The sequence below is a fragment of the Myxine glutinosa genome, chromosome 1 (genome assembly GCF_964187855.1).
Source record: "Myxine glutinosa chromosome 1, kmMyxGlut1.1, whole genome shotgun sequence".
Classification (NCBI taxonomy): Eukaryota; Metazoa; Chordata; class Myxini; order Myxiniformes; family Myxinidae; genus Myxine; species Myxine glutinosa.
The window spans coordinates 408385906-408411095 of NC_136261.1; the positions used below are offsets into that span (position 1 = coordinate 408385906).

The 25190-nt window shown below is 41.1% G+C and overlaps 1 protein-coding gene across 1 annotated transcript in view; it reads right to left on the reverse strand.

Moving 5' to 3' along the window:
* Positions 1–355: 355 nt before the first annotated feature.
* Positions 356–25190, reverse strand: part of LOC137417537 (fibulin-1) — a 185830-nt gene continuing 160995 nt past the window's right edge. Inside the window, exons 13-17 of the mRNA XM_068103466.2 lie at positions 12210–12335; positions 11871–11990; positions 9875–10000; positions 8414–8537; positions 356–1630 (exon numbers count right to left, since the gene is read on the reverse strand). Of these exons, the coding sequence (XP_067959567.2) occupies positions 1273–1630; positions 8414–8537; positions 9875–10000; positions 11871–11990; positions 12210–12335 (854 nt within the window). The 3' untranslated portion in view covers positions 356–1272. The remainder of the gene's footprint in view (positions 1631–8413; positions 8538–9874; positions 10001–11870; positions 11991–12209; positions 12336–25190) is intronic.

Genomic DNA, 25190 nt, shown 5'->3' on the forward strand with positions numbered 1-25190 from the left:
AAATGCGACTTGTTAATGTGTGAAAGTGAAGAAGAGAGATGCAACCTCGGAAACCTGGAAAAGCAGTCCCGGACATGCTTAAAGCTCCGCATGAGTGTTTAGGTACACCTGTATTGTAAAAAGTGAATAAAAACTGGACAGGTGATCAAATGCGACTTGATAATGTGTGATAGTGAAGAAGAGAGATGCAACCTCGGAAACCCGGACAAGCAGTCCCGGACATGTTTAAACGCTCCGCATGAGTACAGGTGGTATACCTGTATTGTAAAAAGTGAATAAAAACTGGACAGGTGATCAAATGCGACTTGATAATGTGTGAAAGTGAAGAAGAGAGATGCAACCTCGGAAACCTGGACAAGCAGTCCCGGACATGTTTAAACGCTCCGCATGAGTACAGTTGGTATACCTGTATTGTAAAAAGTGAATAAAAACTGGACAGGTGATCAAATGCGACTTGATAATGTGTGAAAGTGAAGAAGAGAGATGCAACCTCGGAAACCCGGACAAGCAGTCCCGGACATGTTTAAACGCTCCGCATGAGTACAGGTGGTATACCTGTATTGTAAAAAGTGAATAAAAACTGGACAGGTGATCAAATGCGACTTGATAATGTGTGAAAGTGAAGAAGAGAGATGCAACCTCGGAAACCTGGACAAGCAGTCCCGGACATGTTTAAACGCTCCGCATGAGTACAGTTGGTATACCTGTATTGTAAAAAGTGAATAAAAACTGGACAGGTGATCAAATGCGACTTGATAATGTGTGAAAGTGAAGAAGAGAGATGCAACCTCGGAAACCCGGACAAGCAGTCCCGGACATGTTTAAACGATCCGCATGAGTGTTTAGGTACACCTGTATTGTAAAAAGTGAATAAAAACTGGACAGGTGATCAAATGCGACTTGATAATGTGTGATAGTGAAGAAGAGAGATGCAACCTCCGAAACCCGGACAAGCAGTCCCGGACATGTTTAAACGCTCCGCATGAGTACAGGTGGTATACCTGTATTGTAAAAAGTGAATAAAAACTGGACAGGTGATCAAATGCGACTTGATAATGTGTGAAAGTGAAGAAGAGAGATGCAACCTCGGAAACCCGGACAAGCAGTCCCGGACATGTTTAAACGATCCGCATGAGTGTATAGGTACACCTGTATTGTAAAAAGTGAATAAAAATTGACAGGTGATCAAGCAGCATTGAGAAGGAAACATTATTTGTACAAAAAAAAATTTTTTTAAACCAAAATCGCTCATTATTGATCATGTGGGAAGGGTTACAATGTAGCGTCAGTTACAAACACGTAGATTCGTGCCCAGAACGTGGTGATGGTCTCTTTTCGGAAGAGCTTCATCTCGATGTTGAGCAGGAAATCTTGCGGCTTATCCAGCACGTGCTTCAGGTATACGATGCCCCTGTAGCCGTTGAGCTTCTGGGTGGAAAAGTACCCCTGAGGGTCTCCGTCGAGAATGGACAGGAGGATGGAGTCCTCGGCGTAGGCCGGAGAGGGCCCGATGCGGAAGATGTTCGCGGGGACGGGAACGCTGGTCGGGAAGGAGAGTTGGTAGTACGTGATGCGGACGGGTCTGTTGGAACATTCATCAACGTTGCTGCATGATGTCCGCTCACAGCGACTGGGGGTTAAATGGGGGAAAAGGGGATGATAATTCATATGATATTGGTATTTAGGAGAAACAGAAAAATAATTGGGGTTTGGAAGGATCCTTGTTTCAGACATTAAACATTGACCATTAGTTCTCTCCAGATGTATTGTTTACCCTGCGCTCGCGAAGCTTAAAGCGCGGTTAAGCAATCGACTGTGTGCGTACGTATGGCATACATGCGTGTCTGCACAGGATAACATAATCTAGGAATGACATGAAATTTGCACCACGGGAGCGCCTCCGCCTGTAGAATTTTAGTGATAATTATGACGTCATAGGTTACGTGGTACGGACGCCATCTTGGAAAAACGTAGCACCTCTATATATCCGAAACCGCTCAATGGGAAAAAAATTTAAACACGGCTAATTGTCAAGTGCTCCTCATGCGGAATAAGATATGTTAATGGTGATGTCATCGGTGCCTTCATTATGACGTCATAATTCGAAAAGCACAGCGCTTGATCTGATCAGTATGAAAAAAAAAACTTTCGCTACTACTTTTACTCTGTTGGACACAAATTTATCACCATATGAGCGCCTCCTCCTGTAGAATTGTTTTTTTTATGATAATTATGACGTCATTGGTCACGTGGTGCAGGCGCCATCTTGAAAAAAACGAAAAACCTTGCGCCTGTCTCCAAAACTGCTCCAATGAAAAAATTGAAACATGGTGCGTTGTCAAGTACTCCCCATGGGGAATAACATATGTTAATGATGATGATGTCATCTGTGCCTTCATTATGACGTCATAATTCGAAAACACAGCGCTTGATCTGATCGACATGAAAAAAAAAATTCCACTACTACTATTAGTCCGTTGGACACAAAATTATCACCCTATGAGCGCCTCCTCCTGTAGAATTGTTTTTAATGATAATTATGACGTCGTTGGTCACGTGGTGCAGGCGCCATCTTGAAAAAACCGAAAAACGTTGTTGCACCTCTCTAGCTCCGAAACTGCTCCAATGAAAAAATTGAAACATGGTGCGTTGTCAAGTACTCCCCATGGGGAATAAGATATGTTAATGATGATGTCATTAATGCCTTAATTATGACGTCATAATGCGACAGGGACAATGCTTCGTCTGATCAGTTTTAAATTTCTTGAGCATGATCTACACAACAATTATATGAGAGAATGTAAATTTATGATGTCATCGCTCACGTGGTCTGGCAGCCATATTGGATCAAAGACAAAAGCCCTTCAAAAACAGAAGAGTTGGCTCAAACCAAGTTGCCTGCATGGGGTAAGTATTCTATGAATACCATCTGGTGTTTATGAAAGAGTTCAATTACACATGTATGTACAAGGAAAATTAGACACAGGAGGAGGCCATTGGTCCAGCCTGCCTAAGCCTTATCCACATGCGATTAACTCCAATGTACCATGAAACCTCATTGAGATACGATGTGAGATGCACTTAGGCCACAGTCACACCAGGCCTGCGACCAGGTTACGACCTAGCTGCGACCGAAAAATGTTGGAATCGCGGGCAAATCGTAGAAAGAGCGCGCGACTGGTCGCAGAGGTCATGGGTGATCACCAGAGCAAAATCAGTCGCAGCAAGGTCGATGGTCATGTTCAAAACTTCTGACCTGCGATTCCAAATCGTAAGAGGTCGCAGACAGGTCTTACATGGTCATACCACCAGTCGCGCATGGACACACCACCAGTCGTGCATGATCGTGGGTCAAGTAGTCGCATGATTGGTCGTGCTACTGGTCCTGCCACCTCACGATTGGTGGTGCCACCTGTCGTACGACCTCACGATCGGTAGTGCGACCAGTCACGACTGGTTGCACGACCTTACGATTGGTGGTAGCACCAGTCTTTAGCTCGCCAAGGCTGTGCACAGCTGTGCACGTTTACGTCAAGCACTACTACAACAACGTTGGCAGTGTCCCATGGCAGGATAACATAATCTAGGAACTGTTGTGTGAATGTTGGAATTTTGATTTTTTTTTGTTGATATGTGTATCATATATTATATGCTATGTGTATGATCTATTTTTGCATATCTATTTTGCAATGAACTTGTACAATAAACATGCTATTTCATGGTATGTCAGGAGAAAAAGTAATAATTAGTTGTCTTTATTGTGTGTGTATGGTCTGAGTAATAAATGACTGGTTTATATTGCAATGGAAAAAATTATTATTTTAAATACAAATTAAATCAATACATGTATACACAAACAAAGTTCTTTGTCAAAGTAAAATCACCAGTCTTAAGAGCAATCGCAGTATGCGATCGCAAATGGAGATCGGGGCAAACATTGCCGATTGGTCGTACCTCGGCCAAATTGCCACCAATCGCACGATCCAGAAAACGTACGATCCAGTGTGATTGAGGCTTTAATCAACTAAGTATCTACAAACAGGCAGGGAGGCCCTTTGGCCACGGCATTGGCACACAATCGACTACCATTTTCTAGAAAGGGTTATTTTAGCATTCAAAATCTAAAAGCAGACGAGATAGCCGGCTTTATGTCAACACACTAAGGAAGATGTGCTCCCAGATGCTGCACCCCTTGCCGGCGCTGCACCGGTTTTTTGTTCAGTTTTAACTAAATCAATCGCATGGCGGGCACGACGGTTTCAAATGTGGAAATGAAAACCGTTTCACCCTCCATATTTGGACTCGAAGTCTTCAAATGTATTACTCGGCAAAAAAAATTTTGGACAAGTATTTTGATCACACGGGTGTGTGCGGGTGTGTGTGTGTGTGTGTGTGTGTGTGTGTGTGTGTGTGTGTGTGTGTTTGTCTGTCCGCTCACATATACTTGTCAACAGGTCATAATTTTAAACGGATCTTCACAAAACTTCACAGAATGATAGAGTTCGTGGTCCGACAGAATCCTATTTATTTTCGAGGTCAAAAGGTCAACTTAGGCCAGCGCCCAGGACGTCAACTTAGGCCAAAGGTCAGCCACTTTTTTAAAAAATTCTAAAATCCTCAATTTTCATACGATTAACTTGAAATTTGAATATGATTTTCATATCGGCGAACTGAATTCAACCACCAACTATTTTTGAGATCAGCTTCGGCCAAAAGGTCAGCATAGGCCAAAGGTCAGCCACTTTTTTAAAAAATTCTAAAATCCTCAATTTTCATACGATTAACTTGAAATTTGAATATGATTTTCATATCGGCTAACTGAATTCAACCACCAACTATTTTTTGGAGCAACCTAGGCCAAAAGGTCAATGACATACTCAAATTTCTAAAATCATCAATTTTCATCCGATTGACTTGAAATTTGAATAGGATTTTCATATCAGCGAACTGAATTCAACCACCAACTATTTTTGAGATCAGCTTCGGCCAAAAGGTCAGCATAGGCCAAAGGTCAACCACTTTTTTCGAATTTCTAAAATCCTCAATTTTCATCCAATTGACTTGAAATTTGAATAGGATTTACATATCGGCTTGCTGAATTCAACCACCAACTATTTTTGAGATCAGCATAGGCCAAAAGGTCAACATAGGCCAAAATGTCAATGACCTACTCAAATTTCTAAAATCCTCAATTTTCATCCGATTAACTTGAAATTTGAATGGATTTTCATATCAGTTAACTGAATTCAACCAACAACTACTTTTTGATCAGCAGAGGTCACAAGGTCAACTTAGGCCAAAGGTCAACCACTTTTTCCAAATTTCTAAAATGCTCAATTTTCATCCGATTGACTTGAAATTTGAATAGGATTTACATATCAGCGAACTGAATTCAACCACCAACTATTTTTGAGATCAGCTTAGGCCAAAAGGTCAACATAGGCCAAAGGGCAACCACTTTTTTCAAATTTCTAAAATGCTCAATTTTCATCCGATTGACTTGAAATTTGAATGGATTTTCATATCAGTTAACTGAATTCAACCAACAACTACTTTTTGATCAGCAGAGGTCACAAGGTCAACTTAGGCCAAAGGTCAACCACTTTTTCCAAATTTCTAAAATGCTCAATTTTCATACGATTAACTTGAAATTTGAATATGATTTTCATATCGGCTTGCTGAATTCAACCACCAACTATTTTTTGGAGCAACCTAGGCCAAAAGGTCAATGACATACTCAAATTTCTAAAATCATCAATTTTCATCCGATTGACTTGAAATTTGAATAGGATTTTCATATCAGCGAACTGAATTCAACCACCAACTATTTTTGAGATCAGCTTCGGCCAAAAGGTCAGCATAGGCCAAAGGTCAACCACTTTTTTCGAATTTCTAAAATCCTCAATTTTCATCCAATTGACTTGAAATTTGAATAGGATTTACATATCGGCTTGCTGAATTCAACCACCAACTATTTTTGAGATCAGCATAGGCCAAAAGGTCAACATAGGCCAAAATGTCAATGACCTACTCAAATTTCTAAAATCCTCAATTTTCATCCGATTAACTTGAAATTTGAATGGATTTTCATATCAGTTAACTGAATTCAACCAACAACTACTTTTTGATCAGCAGAGGTCACAAGGTCAACTTAGGCCAAAGGTCAACCACTTTTTCCAAATTTCTAAAATGCTCAATTTTCATCCGATTGACTTGAAATTTGAATAGGATTTACATATCAGCGAACTGAATTCAACCACCAACTATTTTTGAGATCAGCTTAGGCCAAAAGGTCAACATAGGCCAAAGGGCAACCACTTTTTTCAAATTTCTAAAATGCTCAATTTTCATCCGATTGACTTGAAATTTGAATGGATTTTCATATCAGTTAACTGAATTCAACCAACAACTACTTTTTGATCAGCAGAGGTCACAAGGTCAACTTAGGCCAAAGGTCAACCACTTTTTCCAAATTTCTAAAATGCTCAATTTTCATCCGATTGACTTGAAATTTGAATAGGATTTACATATCAGTGAACTAAATTCAACCACCAACTATTTTTGAGATCAGCTTAGGCCAAAAGGTCAACATAGGCCAAAGGGCAACCACTTTTTCGAATTTCTAAAATGCTCAATTTTCATCCGATTGACTTGAAATTTGAATAGGATTTACATATCGGCTTGCTGAATTCAACCACCAACTACTTTTGAGATCAACATAGGCCAAAAGGTCAATGTCCTACTCAAATTTCTAAAATCCTCAATTTCCATCCGATTGACTTAAAATTTGAATAGGATTTACATATCGGCTAACTGAATTCAACAACCAATTATTTCTGAGGTCAAAAGGATGCTCTACTGAGTGCCATTCTACTTTGTTCTCTTTTGCTAAGTGTTGCTCCATGAGTGATTTTTCATTCCACCGTCTCTCACTTTTCTGATACTTTCAGACAAGGCGGAGGAGGTTGCAACAGCACCATCTAATGGAGGACTTTTAGTGTGAGTGCATTCGGACCATTAAGCCTCTCAACCATACACTCCGATGAAAATAGACTAAAATATATATCCTTTAGACTAGTTTAGAGGGACCATTAATGTTTTTTTGAATCAAATAGCCTGCACCAAGAGCAGGCCCTAATGGATGGAGGAGTGGCGAATCGAGTGGTGTGACGAAGACCAATTGGTGGTGCTCATCTGTGAGCTTACCAGCATTATGTAAGATCACTGACTCACAACCTTTATCCAACATTAGGTTAAAACCCCATGTTTGAAAGTTTATGTTGCTCATGAGATACCAAAGGTTGAGTCCTTTCTACAGCTGAATGGTGAGTTTGTTGTGACCTCCAGTGCGTGCTTTTAAAGAAGTTTGTCAAAGGTTTGTGGAGCAGGTCTCTGTTAAACAGGTGAAGCACCACGATTGTCCCAAAATTATTGATTTGCTCCATGCACCAGCTTTGAGATGGTCAGCCACACAGCTAGCATTGATGAAACCACAACGAGCGCTGCAGAAAGATTACATCGATCGAGCAAGCGAAATAAATACCACAAAGAAAGAGCAAGATGAATGAATGAGAAAGAACGAGACGAATTGAATGAACCCAACGCGAGATTAGATTGTTATTTTGGAAAAAGGTCAGATATGAGACACAAGTCCAATTTATGTGTTCATCCCATCTCGAGGATAAAGTCTTGTATTTCGCATGGCCTAACACTAATAGAGTCATGACACCAATGGGAAAGAAGAAGAAGAAGAGTCTGATATTGTAACTTCAAGATGGAAATCATATCAGAGACAGATAAGTTCCCCTTAAACAAATAAACCCTCAAATGAGAGCCGGCTCGACAACGTACTCAATGATGCAACACCCCCACGTGCGTAACAGAACTGGCCCACAGGTACGCTTGTCCTAAAATTCAAACCTAGGCTGTCTAGCCTGGGTTTGAATCCCGGACCGAGCTATAAACTGCCACCCTGGTGTTACACATGCAGGGTGATTCATCAATGGGGTGCCGCCCTTCGGATGGACGTTAACCGGGAATCCTGTCGATCAACATTAGTCGGTGGATGTTGAAGATCCCACGGTGTCCTTCACGAAGAGTAGGCAAGTTATCGTCGGCATCCTGAACAAATTACAAATTCTTGCCCAAACTTAAAGGGAAACTACATCAGCGGCACAGCATCCGTTTAGGGGAAGGGGAAGTAAGGGGTTGAAGTTTTTAAGTAATGTTGAGTACGTAATATGTAGATGGACTCAAAATGGAGGTCGGTTGTATAAAATATAGGTCACAGTGTCCTTTAACATTTAACTGAGTGAATGAAGTAAGGAACAAATACGTATGTAATACATTCTCATCAAATGTGTTTTAATGGCTAATTAGCTTGGCTCAAGTCCTTCACAGGAAAATGTCTCACGTGGGTGATGAACGTCTGTAGTTCCGTGGACACGGGTACGAGAGACAGCGGTACTCTCCCGGTATGTTGAAGCAACTCGATCCAGATGAACAATTGATCGATCCGGCCTGGCATTCATCAACATCTATGGGAGGTGGTTAGGGCATGTGGTTGGTGGCTCTCAGGGCAAAGCTTTTGATGGTGAGGAGACACCGAGCCGTTTACGAGAATATACAAGGAACGTTAGGGGTGATAGAGGAGGACATCTGGGTCACTATGCCCTCACAAAACAACAACAAACATGAATTAAACAGTTTTATGAACTTGTATATAGTATGTAACAAAGATATGGCCGTCCATTCGCGGTTACACTGATTTGACCATTGGTCAAATCAACAAACAGACAAACAGAAACAGGTCAACAAACAGACAAACAGACAAACAAACAAACAGACAAACAAACAAACAGACAAACAAACAGACAGACAGACAGGCAAACAAACAAACAAACAGACAAACAGACAGACAGACAGACAGACAGACAAACAAACAGACAAAGAGACAAACAAACAAACAGACAAGCAAACAAACAGACAGACAAAGAAAGAAAGAAAGAAACAAACAAACAGACAGACAAACAAACAAACAAACATACATACAGACAGACAGACAGACAGACAGACAGACAAACAAACAAACAGACAGACAAAGAAACAGACAAACAAACAAACAGACGAACAAACAAACAGACAAACAAACAAACAGACAAACAAACAGACAGACAAACAGACAAACAAACAGACAAACAAACAGACAGACAAACAAACAGGCAAACAAACAAACAGACGAACAAACAGACAAAGAAACAAACAAACAAACAGACAAATAAACAAAAACAAACAAACAGACAGACAAACAAACAGACAAACAAACAAACAGACGAACAAACAAACAGACAAACAAACAAACAGACAAACAAACAGACAGACAAACAGACAAACAAACAGACAGACAAACAAACAGGCAAACAAACAAACAGACGAACAAACAGACAAAGAAACAAACAGACAAATAAACAAAAACAAACAAACAAACAGACATACAAACAAACAGACAAACGAACAAACAGACAAACAAACAAACAGACAAACAAACAGACAAACAAACAAACAGACAAACAAACAGACAAACAAACAGACAGACAAACAAACAGACAAACAAAGAAACAGACAAAGAGGCAGACAAACAAAAGGCCAACCCCTGCTCTGCAGGGAAAATGGCCTCTAAAGGTGGTTTTTCTCTTATTTTGAGGGTTGATAAAATGGAGGCTTAAATGAGGTGGAATGAATGAAAAAGAAATGGGGATAATTGTGTGAGGGGTACCACCACTCTGTGAGTGGTATGACCACCATGCGAGGAGTACCGCTACCTCATGAGGGGTACAACAAACATGTGAGGGGCACTGCCACCCCATGAGCTTACCCACGCAGGTGCGCCCGTCCGAAGTGAGAGTGTACCCGGTATGAGAGCACGTACACTCATAGCTTCCCTGCACGTTTATGCATCGATAAGAACAGAGTTTTCCTGGCAACGCACACTCGTCAATATCTGCAGACAAGAACACATAGAGAGACATCAATAATGGGAACAGGACGGACATTTGACAACAGCACAGATGGGTCTGCAGACATGTCAGCGGCGTTACTGCCCCTCCATGAAGTCCTGGTGAGGGTTGGGTAGTGTGGCATTATGGGTATATCAGAAATATCAATGTGTTTAATTTAATAATTCAGGTGAACATTTGGAAAGTGTTTTATTTATGAAATTCTACGATCTTGTGGAAAATCTGGATGACTGAGGACGAGAAGTCGATGTACTCCCAATTAACAGTGAGGAAGAGAAAATGAGGGGATAAAGGATTGTATAATACAATTGTATCATATGTTACTTTGTTTATAAACATAGACGTCCGGGACTACTACCACTATTAATACCACTACCACTTCAACCACTTTCTAGCCGGGTAGGATGGGACAGGTTTTTGTCCTGTCTTTCACGAACCGGTTGGCCAGGCCTGACGTTCAACGCAGGGATTTGTAAATAGTTCGGAGCACCGGTGATAACTCGCCTACTCTTTCTTGAAGGACACTACAGGATATTTAACGTCCGCCAAATAATGATAGCAGACTGGACACCCGGCTTAACGTCCATTCGAGGGATGGAACTCCATGCCCGGGAAAAGCTCCTCGTCCAGCTTCTTCCTCTTCCCTCCTAGAAACACTGGCTTTTAAAACAGTCGTACTTATGCTTAAACGAACACCAATGTTTATTTTCCAGGTGAATTGATTATTAGCTTTCTAATGGACCCTTTTAAATTACTCTACAACAGCAGCAACCCTTTATAACTACAATATCACTCATAGATAACAAATTGTCTCGCCTTGCGAGTTCATTCTGAACAAAAGTACCATCGTTAACTGAACACGACACTATTATGGCCCATATAATCATATCATCCAGGCACCCGATTATGTCACAGTTTCTTGGCATGGGATATGACGTCATAAATATAATTCTTCACTCACATCGAGCCATAGATCAGACATATGAAGTTTTCGATTTTTCGGATAAGGGTTTAAATTCCTAACCCTAACCCTAACCCTAACCCTAACCCTAACGCCAAAATCAAGACTCTCTGCTCACCTTCACTCTTTCATTACTCTTTTTTTCCCGCCTCTGGAACAAACTCCCACACTCCCTTCAATCCCACTCCTCCCTCCAGGTGTTTAAAACAGCTGTTCACCACCATCTCTTATCTTCCCCCATCCAAAACCTTGATCTTTTCTACCCCTGCTAATTCACCCCAGATCCACTTTTTTTTGAAATACCGACTTCTTTCCTGGAAGTTATGGCAGTGTCCATGTGTTTTATACCTCCCCCTTCCCACGCCTCCTCCCCCCAAGCCCTCTCCCTCCCACAGATCTTCCAATGTCCCTGTTCTCTGCTGTTGTACTTGTGTGCTTCCCTCTCTCTCCCCATATTGTATGTTTTATGTATCAGTTTGTTTTTTTGTAATTGATGTTAGCTCTTACACGAGCCTCGATCTTGTATACAATACAAAGCAATTTTTTTTTTAATTCAACCAGTTATGGCTGGAATACCACTTCACCAATGACGTCATCGCTATCACCAGATATGGCCCATGCTGAGTTCATGACATATGCCAAGTTTCAATTTTTTCCCTTCAGTGATTTTGGAGAAAAATTGATGTCCAAATTTTTCCCTTTAAATGCAATATGGCTGCCATACCACGTGACCTGTGACATCAGAGTTAGCAATAAAATAATCTCCATGGAGAGTCCCTCCTATATTTAAAGTTTAGTATCGATTGGAGAAGCGGTTGCAGAGAAAACCATTTTTAAAGCGAAGATATAATTATGGGTTCCAGGGTGACATGTTATTGGGACATTTGCTGGACCTTCGCACATGGTGTTGTTGACGTCACTCTTCAGGTATCCGCGATGGCAGAAGCACTGAAATGAGCCGTGAATGTTAACGCACTCATGGCTGCACGGACTCTCCTCACACTCATTTACGTCTGTGAACAACAACAGAGAGCCGGAGCACGAGTTCACACAGCAAGAAGTTGTACTTCTTTCTACAAATTAAACGATTTTAATGTTCCCCTCAAAAATGTACCAGGCAGGTTATCTCTGGGTTACTTAGTACAGCTAGAGATGATACAGAGGGGGTTAACTGCACGCAAGTTAAAGAGGGGAAACAGATCTGGCCCAGCACCTGTGGTCTCAACACGTACCATTGCAGTTTCTCCTGTCAGGAGCCAGCTGGAATCCTGGGCTACACGAGCACAGGTACGATCCATCCGTGTTCTCACATACCTGGGCGCACAGCTGTCCGGGGTACTGCCGGCACTCGTCAATGTCTGAGCGGGGATGCAAGGAAGTGCGAGTACACGACACAAGTTCAACATCATCTTTGAATGACAACATGCTCCACAATGCAGCGCCTTGGCATGCACATGTATGCTCCACAATGCAGCACCAAGGCGTGCGTATGTATGCTCCACAATGCAGCACCTCGGCGTGCACATGCATGCTCCACAATGCAGCGCCTCAGCGTGCACATGTATGCTCCACAATGCAGCACCAAGGCGTGCATATGTATGCTCCACAATGCAGCGCCTTGGCATGCACATGTATGCTCCACAATGCAGCACCAAGGCGTGCGTAGGTATGCTCCACAATGCAGCACCACGGCGTGCACATGTATGCTCCACAATGCAGCACCACGGCGTGCACATGTATGCTCCACAATGCAGCACCCGTGTGTGATAAATAATAATAATAATCACTATTTAACACGAAATGGCATGATGTGTCCTCAAAAGGTTTTTGTTCTATTCAAGGTTCATTCCCTGAGAGATAATGAAGCTGATTCACCGAGGATTATCATCAGTGTCACAACAGTTCATGTCATTAGGAGCTTACCAGAAAGTTGTAAAAATCATTAAGAGGCAATTTATCTACGACGTATGCAAATAACACAGGAATTTTAACCCTCACTCCTTGACTGTGCTCACAAAGTAGGCAAGTACACTCCAATCTGAATACCGGGCCCAGGCAGGAACCCACCCCTCGGTCCTGGTGCAAAGCAAGCACTGGATCTTCTCGTTTCCATGATACAGTACCATGAATTTGAGAGGGGACACGAGAGAAGGGAAAGGGGCACGAGATAGATGAAGAGGGAAAAGCGTGTGTGCCAATTCCATACGGTGCAATTAATTGGAGCTGTGAAAGAGTAGTAGCAGTAGTAGTAGTCGTAGTCGTAGTCGTAGTAGTAGTAGTAGTAGTAGTCGTAGTCGTAGTCGTAGTAGTAGTAGTAGTCGTAGTCGTAGTAGTAGTAGTCGTAGTAGTAGTAGTAGTCGTAGTAGTAGTAGTAGTAGTAGTAGTAGTAGTCGTAGTAGTAGTAGTAGTCGTAGTCGTAGTCGTAGTCGTAGTAGTAGTCGTAGTAGTAGTAGTAGTAGTAGTAGTCGTAGTCGTAGTCGTAGTAGTAGTCGTAGTAGTAGTCGTAGTAGTAGTAGTAGTAGTCGTAGTAGTAGTCGTAGTAGTAGTCGTAGTCGTAGTCGTAGTAGTAGTCGTAGTCGTAGTAGTAGTCGTAGTCGTAGTCGTAGTCGTAATAGTAGCAGAAGCAGCAGCAGAATGTAAAACGAGCACTGTATTTAAAAATATTTGTCACCACCTGGTGGCGCTACAGTATCAAAAGTCAGACGGTAATGCTCATGTCAGGTGTCAGAATTACCTGTAAAATCCACCTATTATGTTCATCCCTTGATGGATGAGATAGATGAAGGTTCATTTTGTTTTTGTGTAACGTGTTATTGTATGTTTCCCCACTCTATGTTGCTCAGGATACAGCTGGCCATTAACACAAATTACAAAGTAACACACATTAGTAATATACAGAACAACACAAATGACTAATACATTCCCGAGTAACACTCCTTACCAATACATGTACTACTACTACAATACATGTACTCCTTACTAATACATGTACTCCCATGTACCGGGAATCGCCCCGGCCGGCCTCCGACGGGAGGCTGCTACCCTCGCCCTGGCGAGGAATGCCCAGAAACACGACTGGCACATCCTGCACACCACCACAACGATAGTGGCGCCTCCAAGCAGACTCAAGTCCCGCCATCCCTACAACAAGGCGGCACAAGAGATGTTCGGTTCTATCCCTGAGGACCTGTCTAGAAGCGCATGGCTGGCGGCATCTTGGAAGCAGGTGTGGGAAACGGCCGGGCCCACCTGCATCCACCGCTACATCTACTTCTAGGACCCAGGAGGTGGCGTCGTAGGAGAAGATCTACCACGCCTGCAATGGACCTTGCTGAACCGTCTACGTACGGGGGTCGGCCGCTTCAAATCATCGCTGAAGATGTGGGGCCTGGCAGACAGCGCCGCGTGCGAGTGCGGCGAGCCTGAGCAGACTGCCGAACACATAATTACCACCTGCCCCCTATACAGACCACCTTCAGAAGCCGGCCTCTTCGACGTAGGACCAGAGACGAGGGCATGGCTGCACGACACTGAGCTGGCCATCTGATGATACACGAAAGAAGAAGAATACATGTACTAACGATCACACATTAGGCACGACACAGGTTACGTGGCCCCAACACTAAAAAAGCCAGCGTCAGGCAAAGCAACACATTAATTATCAAACATTACAATGTAACACACATTACAATTTAACACACATTACAATTTAACACACGTTACAAAGTAACACACGTTACAAAGTAACACACATTACAATTTAACACACATTACAATTTAACACACATTACAAAGTAACACAGATTACAATTTAACACACATTACAATTCAACACACATTACAAAGTAACACACATTAGAATTTAACACACATTACAATTTAACACACATTACAATTTAACACACATTACAAAGTAACACAGATTACAATTTAACATGCATTACAATTTAACATGCATTACAATTTAACACACGTTACAATTTAACACACGTTACAAAGCAACACACATTACAATTTAACACACGTTACAAAGTAAAACACATTACAATTTAACACACATTACAAAGTAACACACATTACAAAGTAATACACATTACAATTTAGCACACATTACAAAGTAACATGCATTACAATTTAACACGCATTACAAATTAACAAGAAATACTGATGCATTATGAAGTAATAACAAGCATTACAAGGTAATACACATTACTAATTAACACAAATTCATAATACATTACGAAGTAGTAACAAGCATTACAAGGTAATACACATGACTAAATAAGACTAACACAAATTACTAATATATTCCTAAGTAATAACAGGCATTACAAGGTAATAAACATTACTAATTGACACAAATTCATAATGCATTACTAAGTAATAACAAGCAATACAAGGTAATAAACATAACTAATAAACACAAATTCATAATACATTACTAAGTAATAACAAGCAAAACAAGGTAATAAACATAACTAATAAACACAAATTCATAATACATTACTAAGTAATAACAAGCAATACAAGGTAATACACATTACTAATTGACACAAATTCATAATGCATTACTAAGTAATAACAAGCACTACAAGGTAATAAACATAACTAATAAACACAAATTCATAATACATTACTAAGTAATAACAAGCAAAACAAGGTAATAAACATAACTAATAAACACAAATTCATAATACATTACTAAGTAATAACAAGCAATACAAGGTAATAAACATAACTAATAAACACAAATTCATAATACATTACTAAGTAATAAGCAATACAAGGTAATAAACATAACTAATAAACACAAATTCATAATACATTACTAAGTAATAACAAGCAATACAAGGTAATAAACATAACTAATAAACACAAATTCATAATACATTACTAAGTAATAACAAGCAATACAAGGTAATAAACATAACTAATAAACACAAATTCATAATACATTACTAAGTAATAACAAGCAATACAAGGTAATAAACATAACTAATAAACACAAATTCATAATACATTACTAAGTAATAACAAGCAATACAAGGTCATAAACATAACCAATAAACACAAATTCATAATACATTACTAAGTAATAACAAGCAAAACAAGGTAATAAACATAACTAATAAACACAAATTCATAATACATTACTAAGTAATAACAAGCAATACAAGGTAATAAACATAACTAATAAACACAAATTCATAATACATTACTAAGTAATAACAAGCAATACAAGGTAATAAACAAAACTAATAAACACAAATTCATAATACATTACTAAGTAATAACAAGCAATACAAGGTAATAAACATAACTAATAAACACAAATTCATAATACATTACTAAGTAATAACAAGCAATACAAGGTAATAAACATAACTAATAAACACAAATTCATAATACATTACTAAGTAATAACAAGCAATACAAGGTAATAAACATCACTAATAAACACAAATTCATAATACATTACTAAGTAATAACAAGCAAAACAAGGTAATAAACATAACTAATAAACACAAATTCATAATACATTACTAAGTAATAACAAGCAATACAAGGTAATAAACATAACTAATAAACACAAATTCATAATACATTACTAAGTAATAACAAGCAAAACAAGGTAATAAACATAACTAATAAACACAAATTCATAATACATTACTAAGTAATAACAAGCAAAACAAGGTAATAAACATAACTAATAAACACAAATTCATAATACATTACTAAGTAATAACAAGCAATACAAGGTAATAAACATCACTAATAAACACAAATTCATAATACATTACTAAGTAATAACAAGCAATACAAGGTAATAAACATCACTAATAAACACAAATTCATAATACATTACTAAGTAATAACAAGCAATACAAGGTAATAAACATCACTAATAAACACAAATTCATAATCCATTACTAAGTAATAACAAGCAATACAAGGTAATAAACAAAACTAATAAACACAAATTCATAATACATTACTAAGTAATAACAAGCAATACAAGGTAATAAACATAACTAATAAACACAAATTCATAATACATTACTAAGTAATAACAAGCAATACAAGGTAATAAACATAACTAATAAACACAAATTCATAATACATTACTAAGTAATAACAAGCAATACAAGGTAATAAACATCACTAATAAACACAAATTCATAATACATTACTAAGTAATAACAAGCAAAACAAGGTAATAAACATAACTAATAAACACAAATTCATAATACATTACTAAGTAATAACAAGCAATACAAGGTAATAAACATAACTAATAAACACAAATTCATAATACATTACTAAGTAATAACAAGCAAAACAAGGTAATAAACATAACTAATAAACACAAATTCATAATACATTACTAAGTAATAACAAGCAAAACAAGGTAATAAACATAACTAATAAACACAAATTCATAATACATTACTAAGTAATAACAAGCAATACAAGGTAATAAACATCACTAATAAACACAAATTCATAATACATTACTAAGTAATAACAAGCAATACAAGGTAATAAACATCACTAATAAACACAAATTCATAATACATTACTAAGTAATAACAAGCAATACAAGGTAATAAACATCACTAATAAACACAAATTCATAATACATTACTAAGTAATAACAAGTATTACGAGGTAATGCACATTAGTAATTATTGTATAGGTTAATACTGGTTATGTCCCCAATGCTTCAAGCACAAGCAGCTTGTTTGGCGTTTCCAAGCACGATCTATATTTCCTACGCGCCGCCATTTTGTCTGAATCTCGATATTCCCCAATGCTGAGCGCGCGGAAGGCAAATTTGATCAGTCGAGACGGCATCAATCAATTTTCAAATCGTGCTAAGTTCAAGGCGATTTATGTTCTGCGGTGTTCAAATATATATTTAAATTTAAATAAAATAAATATGTAAAACGCTGGAGATTTTCTTTGTCAAAGGTTAACCACCATTGACGCACTGTCTTTTTAGTTTACACCACCCTATCTAACACATGAGTTATTCGCGTCTGTTGTTTGTGTCCTTTATGACATCCCTAAAAACGGTAAGTTTCCCTGTTTGGAATGATTTTGAATGTTGACTGCCAGATAATTACCTGACTCCTCCTCCCTCCGCGTGTGGGATCGGGATGAGACCTCCATACAATATTTCACAAATTCAGAACCAAAGTACGGCTAAACTACAAGTTAATGTTCCAATTCGTGTCGTACATTGTTCAAAATGCAAAACTTAATTGAAATAAAGTAGTTCCTCGATCATAGACTGGCGTATGTAGACAGATAAACAAAGTGAACCAAAGCCAGGTAATTATATGGAGAATGTCATGTTCAGTGAATCATCTTGTGAATCTCCCACATGCTCACGTGGTCCTGGTGAACAAAAACCAAAACAAACTGACAATAGCAGTGTCCATATGGATCCCATAAGATCTTGCTTGGTTGGACCTCTGTTGAAGGCCGGGTGTTCAAGTCCAGAGGGACTGCAGGACTGCCCGGTTGGGAGCAAGCAACGCTCCGACATCATGGATTTGTTCCCTTGTGTAGTCGAGTTAGAAGAGGCCTTTTGGTGACCAGGCTTTGCTTTGTTTGAGTGTGATGGGAGTTAGGATGAGTTAGAAGAGGCCTTTTGGTGACCAGGCTTTGCTTTGTTTGAGTGTGATGGGAGTTAGGATGAGTTAGAAGAGGCCTTGTGGTGACCAGGCTTAGCTTTGTTTGAGTGTGATGGGAGTTAGGATGAGTTAGAAGAGGCCTTTTGGTGACCAGACTTTGCTTTGTTTGAGTGTGATGGGAGTTAGGATGAGTTAGAAGAGGCCTTTTGGTGACCAGGCTTAGCTTTGTTTGAGTGTGATGGGAGTTAGGATGAGTTAGAAGAGGCCTTTTGGTGACCAGACTTTGCTTTGTTTGAGTGTGATGGGAGTTAGGATGAGTTAGAAGAGGCCTTTTGGTGGCCAGGCCTTGCTTTGTTTGAGTGTGATGGGAGTTAGGATGAGATAGAAGAGGCCTTTTGGTGACCAGGCTTTGCTTTGTTTGAGTGTGATGGGAGTTAGGATGAGATAGAAGAGGCCTTTTGGTGGCCAGGACTTGCTTTGTTTGAGTGTGATGGGAGTTAGGATGAGATAGAAGAGGCCTTGTGGTGACCAGGCTATGCTATGTTCGAATGTGATGGGAGTTAGGATGAGCCAGAAGAGGCCTTCTGGTGACCAGGCTTAGCTTTGTTTGAGTGTGATGGGAGTTAGGATGAGTTGGAAGAGGCCTTTTGGTGGCCAGGCTTTGCTTTGTTTGAGTGTGATGGGAGTTAGGATGAGTTAGAAGAGGCCTTTTGGTGACCAGGCTTAGCTTTGTTTGAGTGTGATGGGAGTTAGGATGAGTTAGAAGAGGCCTTTTGGTGACCAGGCTTTGCTTTGTTTGAATGTGATAGGAGTTAGGATGAGTTAGAAGAGGCCTTTTGGTGACCAGGCCTTGCTTTGTTTGAATGTGATGGGAGTTAGGATGAGTTAGAAGAGGCCTTGTGGTGACCAGGCTTAGCTTTGTTTGAGTGTGATGGGAGTTAGGATGAGTTAGAAGAGGCCTTTTGGTGACCAGGCTTTGCTTTGTTTGAGTGTGATGGGAGTTAGGATGAGTTAGAAGAGGCCTTTTGGTGGCCAGGCTTTGCTTTGTTTGAGTGTGATGGGAGTTAGGATGAGTTAGAAGAGGCCTTGTGGTGACCAGGCTATGCTATGTTCGAATGTGATGGGAGTTAGGATGAGATAGAAGAGGCCTTGTGGTGACCAGGCTTTGCTTTGTTTGAGTGTGATGGGAGTTAGGATGAGTTAGAAGAGGCCTTGTGGTGACCAGGCTATGCTATGTTCGAATGTGATGGGAGTTAGGATGAGTTAGAAGAGGCCTTGTGGTGACCAGGCTTAGCTTTGTTTGAGTGTGATGGGAGTTAGGATGAGTTAGAAGAGGCCTTTTGGTGACCAGGCTTTGCTTTGTTTGAATGTGATGGGAGTTAGGATGAGTTAGAAGAGGCCTTTTGGTGGCCAGGCCTTGCTTTGTTTGAGTGTGATGGGAGTTAGGATGAGATAGAAGAGGCCTTTTGGTGACCAGGCTTTGCTTTGTTTGAGTGTGATGGGAGTTAGGATGAGTTAGAAGAGGCCTTTTGGTGGCCAGGCTTTGCTTTGTTTGAGTGTGATGGGAGTTAGGATGAGTTAGAAGAGGCCTTTTGGTGACCAGGCTTTGCTTTGTTTGAATGTGATGGGAGTTAGGATGAGTTAGAAGAGGCCTTTTGGTGGCCAGGCTTTGCTTTGTTTGAATGTGATGGGAGTTAGGATGAGTTAGAAGAGGCCTTTTGGTGGCCAGGCTTTGCTTTGTTTGAGTGTGATGGGAGTTAGGATGAGATAGAAGAGGCCTTGTGGTGACCAGGCTTTGCTTTGTTTGAGTGTGATGGGAGTTAGGATGAGTTAGAAGAGGCCTTGTGGTGACCAGGCTTTGCTTTGTTTGAGTGTGATGGGAGTTAGGATGAGTTAGAAGAGGCCTTTTGGTGACCAGGCTTTGCTTTGTTTGAGTGTGATGGGAGTTAGGATGAGTTAGAAGAGGCCTTGTGGTGACCAGGCTATGCTATGTTCGAATGTGATGGGAGTTAGGATGAGTTAGAAGAGGCCTTGTGGTGACCAGGCTATGCTATGTTCGAATGTGATGGGAGTTAGGATGAGTTAGAAGAGGCCTTGTGGTGACCAGGCTATGCTATGTTCGAATGTGATGGGAGTTAGGATGAGTTAGAAGAGGCCTTGTGGTGACCAGGCTATGCTATGTTCGAATGTGATGGGAGTTAGGATGAGTTAGAAGAGGCCTTGTGGTGACCAGGCTATGCTATGTTCGAATGTGATGGGAGTTAGGATGAGCCAGAAGAGGCCTTTTGGTGACCAGGCTTAGCTTTGTTTGAGTGTGATGGGAGTTAGGATGAGTTGGAAGAGGCCTTTTGGTGGCCAGGCTTTGCTTTGTTTGAATGTGATGGGAGTTAGGATGAGCCAGAAGAGGCCTTTTGGTGGCCAGGCTTTGCTTTGTTTGAGTGTGATGGGAGTTAGGATGAGTTAGAAGAGGCCTTTTGGTGACCAGGCTTAGCTTTGTTTGAGTGTGATGGGAGTTAGGATGAGTTAGAAGAGGCCTTTTGGTGACCAGGCTTTGCTTTGTTTGAATGTGATGGGAGTTAGGATGAGTTAGAAGAGGCCTTTTGGTGACCAGGCCTTGCTTTGTTTGAATGTGATGGGAGTTAGGATGAGTTAGAAGAGGCCTTGTGGTGACCAGGCCTTGCTATGTTCGAATGTGATGGGAGTTAGGATGAGCCAGAACAGGCCTTTTGGTGACCAGGCTTAGCTTTGTTTGAGTGTGATGGGAGTTAGGATGAGTTGGAAGAGGCCTTTTGGTGGCCAGGCTTTGCTATGTTCGAATGTGATGGGAGTTAGGATGAGTTAGAAGAGGCCTTTTGGTGGCCAGGCTTTGCTTTGTTTGAGTGTGATGGGAGTTAGGATGAGTTAGAAGAGGCCTTTTGGTGACCAGGCTTTGCTTTGTTTGAATGTGATGGGAGTTAGGATGAGTTAGAAGAGGCCTTGTGGTGGCCAGGCTTAGCTTTGTTTGAATGTGATGGGAGTTAGGATGAGCCAGAAGAGGCCTTTTGGTGGCCAGGCTTTGCTTTGTTTGAATGTGATGGGAGTTAGGATGAGTTAGAAGAGGCCTATTGGTGACCAGGCTTTGCTTTGTTTGAATGTGATGGGAGTTAGGATGAGTTAGAAGAGGCCTTGTGGTGGCCAGGCTCAGCTTTGTTTGAATGTGATGGGAGTTAGGATGAGCCAGAAGAGGCCTTTTGGTGGCCAGGCTTTGCTCTGTTTGAATGTGATGGGAGTTAGGATGAGTTAGAAGAGGCCTATTGGTGACCAGGCTTTGCTTTGTTTGAATGTGATGGGAGTTAGGATGAGTTAGAAGAGGCCTATTGGTGACCAGGCCTTGCTTTGTTTGAGTGTGATGGGAGTTAGGATGAGATAGAAGAGGCCTATTGGTGACCAGGCTTTGCTTTGTTTGAATGTGATGGGAGTTAGGATGAGATAGAAGAGGCCTTTTGGTGACCAGGCTTTGCTTTGTTTGAATGTGATGGGAGTTAGGATGAGTTAGAAGAGGCCTTTTGGTGACCAGGCCTTGCTTTGTTTGAGTGTGATGGGAGTTAGGATGAGTTAGAAGAGGCCTTTTGGTGACCAGGCTTAGCTTTGTTTGAATGTGATGGGAGTTAGGATGAGTTAGAAGAGGCCTTTTGGTGACCAGGCCTTGCTTTGTTTGAGTGTGATGGGAGTTAGGATGAGTTAGAAGAGGCCTTTTGGTGACCAGACTTTGCTTTGTTTGAATGTGATGGGAGTTAGGATGAGATAAAAGAGGCCTTTTGGTGACCAGACTTTGCTTTGTTTGAATGTGATGGGAGTTAGGATGAGATAGAAGAGGCCTTTTGATGACCAAGCCTTGCTTTGTTTGAGTGTGATGGGAGTTAGGATGAGATAGAAGAGGCCTTTTGGTGACCAGGCCTTGCTTTGTTTGAGTGTGATGGGAGTTAGGATGAGTTAGAAGAGGCCTTTTGGTGACCAGGCCTTGCTTTGTTTGAGTGCGATGGGAGTTAGGATGAGATAGAAGAGGCCTTTTGGTGACCAGGCTTAGCTTTGTTTGAATGTGATGGGAGTTAGGATGAGTTAAAAGAGGCCTATTGGTGACCAGGCTTAGCTTTGTTTGAATGTGATGGGAGTTAGGATGAGATAAAAGAGGCCTTTTGGTGACCAGGCTTTGCTTTGTTTGAATGTGATGGGAGTTAGGATGAGATAGAAGAGGCCTTTTGGTGACCAGGCTTATATTTGTTTGAGTGTGATGGGAGTTAGGATGAGTTAGAAGAGGCCTTTTGGTGACCAGGCCTAGCTTTGTTTGAATGTGATGGGAGTTAGGATGAGTTAGAAGAGGCCTTTTGGTGACCAGTCCTTGCTTTGTTTGAGTGTGATGGGAGTTAGGATGAGTTAGAAGAGGCCTTTTGGTGACCAGGCCTTGCTTTGTTTGAATGTGATGGGAGTTAGGATGAGTTAGAAGAGGCCTTCTGGTGACCAGGCTTTGCTTTGTTTGAATGTGATGGGGGTTAGAATGATATAGAAGAGGCCTTTTGGTGACCAGGCTTTGCTTTGTTTGAGTGTGATGGGAGTTCGGATGAGATAGAAGAGGTCTTTTGGTGACTAGGCCTTGCTTTGTTTGAGTGTGATGGGAGTTAGGATGAGATATAAGAGGCCTTTTGGTGACCAGGCCTTGCTTTGTTTGAGTGTGATGGGAGTTAGGATGAGTTAGAAGAGGCCTTCTGGTGACCAGGCTTTGCTTTGTTTGAGTGTGATGGGAGTTAGGATGAGATATGAGGCCTTTTGGTGACCAGGCTTATATTTGTTTGAGTGTGATGGGCGTTAGAATGAGTTCGAAGAGGCCTTTTGGTGACCAGGCCTTGCTTTGTTTGAATGTGATGGGAGTTAGGATGAGTTAGAAGAGGCCTTCTGGTGACCAGGCTTTGCTTTGTTTGAATGTGATGGGAGTTAGGATGAGATATAAGAGGCCTTTTGGTGAGCAGGCTTTGCTTTGTTTGAGTGTGATGGGAGTTAGGATGAGTTAGAAGAGGCCTTTTGGTGACCAGGCCTTGCTTTGTTTGAGTGTGATGGGAGTTAGGATGAGATAGAAGAGGCCTTTTGGTGACCAGGCTTTGCTTTGTTTGAATATGATGGGAGTTAGGATGAGTTAGAAGAGGCCTTTTGGTGACCAGGCCTTGCTTTGTTTGAGTGTGATGGGAGTTAGGATGAGATAGAAGAGGCCTTTTGGTGACCAGGCCTTGCTTTGTTTGAGTGTGATGGGAGTTAGGATGAGATAGAAGAGGCCTTTTGGTGACCAGGCTTTGCTTTGTTTGAATGTGATGGGAGTTAGGGTGAGTTAGAAGAGGCCTTTTGGTGGCCAGGCTTTGCTTTGTTTGAATGTGATGGGAGTTAGGATGAGTTAGAAGAGGCCTTTTGGTGACCAGGCCCAGCTTTGTTTGAATGTGATGGGAGTTAGGATGAGTTAGAAGAGGCCTTTTGGTGGCCAGGCTTTGCTTTGTTTGAGTGTGATGGGAGTTAGGATGAGATAGAAGAGGCCTTTTGGTGACCAGGCCTTGCTTTGTTTGAGTGTGATGGGAGTTAGGATAAGATAGAAGAGGCCTTTTGGTGGCCAGGCTTTGCTTTGTTTGAATGTGATGGGAGTTAGGATGAGTTAGAAGAGGCCTTTTGGTGGCCAGGCTTAGCTTTGTTTGAGTGTGATGGGAGTTAGGATGAGTTAGAAGAGGCCTTTTGGTGGCCAGGCTTAGCTTTGTTTGAGTGTGATGGGAGTTAGGATGAGATAGAAGAGGCCTTTTGGTGGCCAGGCTTTGCTTTGTTTGAATGTGATGGGAGTTAGGATGAGTTAGAAGAGGCCTTTTGGTGGCCAGGCTTAGCTTTGTTTGAGTGTGATGGGAGTTAGGATGAGTTAGAAGAGGCCTTTTGGTGACTAGGCCTTGCTTTGTTTGAATGTGATGGGAGTTAGGATGAGATAGAAGAGGCCTTTTGGTGGCCAGGCTTTGCTTTGTTTGAATGTGATGGGAGTTAGGATGAGTTAGAAGAGGCCTTTTGGTGACCAGGCCTTGCTTTGTTTGAATGTGATGGGAGTTAGGATGAGTTAGAAGAGGCCTTTTGGTGACCAGGCCTTGCTTTGTTTGAATGTGATGGGAGTTAGGATGAGTTAGAAGAGGCCTTTTGGTGACCAGGCCTTGCTTTGTTTGAATGTGATGGGAGTTAGGATGAGTTAGAAGAGGCCTTTTAGTGGCCAGGCTTTTCTTTGTTTGAGTGTGATGGGAGTTAGGATGAGATAGAAGAGGCCTTTTGGTGACCAGGCTTTGCTTTGTTTGAGTGTGATGGGAGTTAGGATGAGATAGAAGAGGCCTTTTGGTGGCCAGGCTTTGCTTTGTTTGAGTGTGATGGGAGTTAGGATGAGTTAGAAGAGGCCTTTTGGTGGCAGGCTTTGCTTTGTTTGAGTGTGATGGGAGTTAGGATGAGTTAGAAGAGGCCTTTTGGTGACTAGGCCTTGCTTTGTTTGAATGTGATGGGAGTTAGGATGAGTTAGAAGAGGCCTTTTGG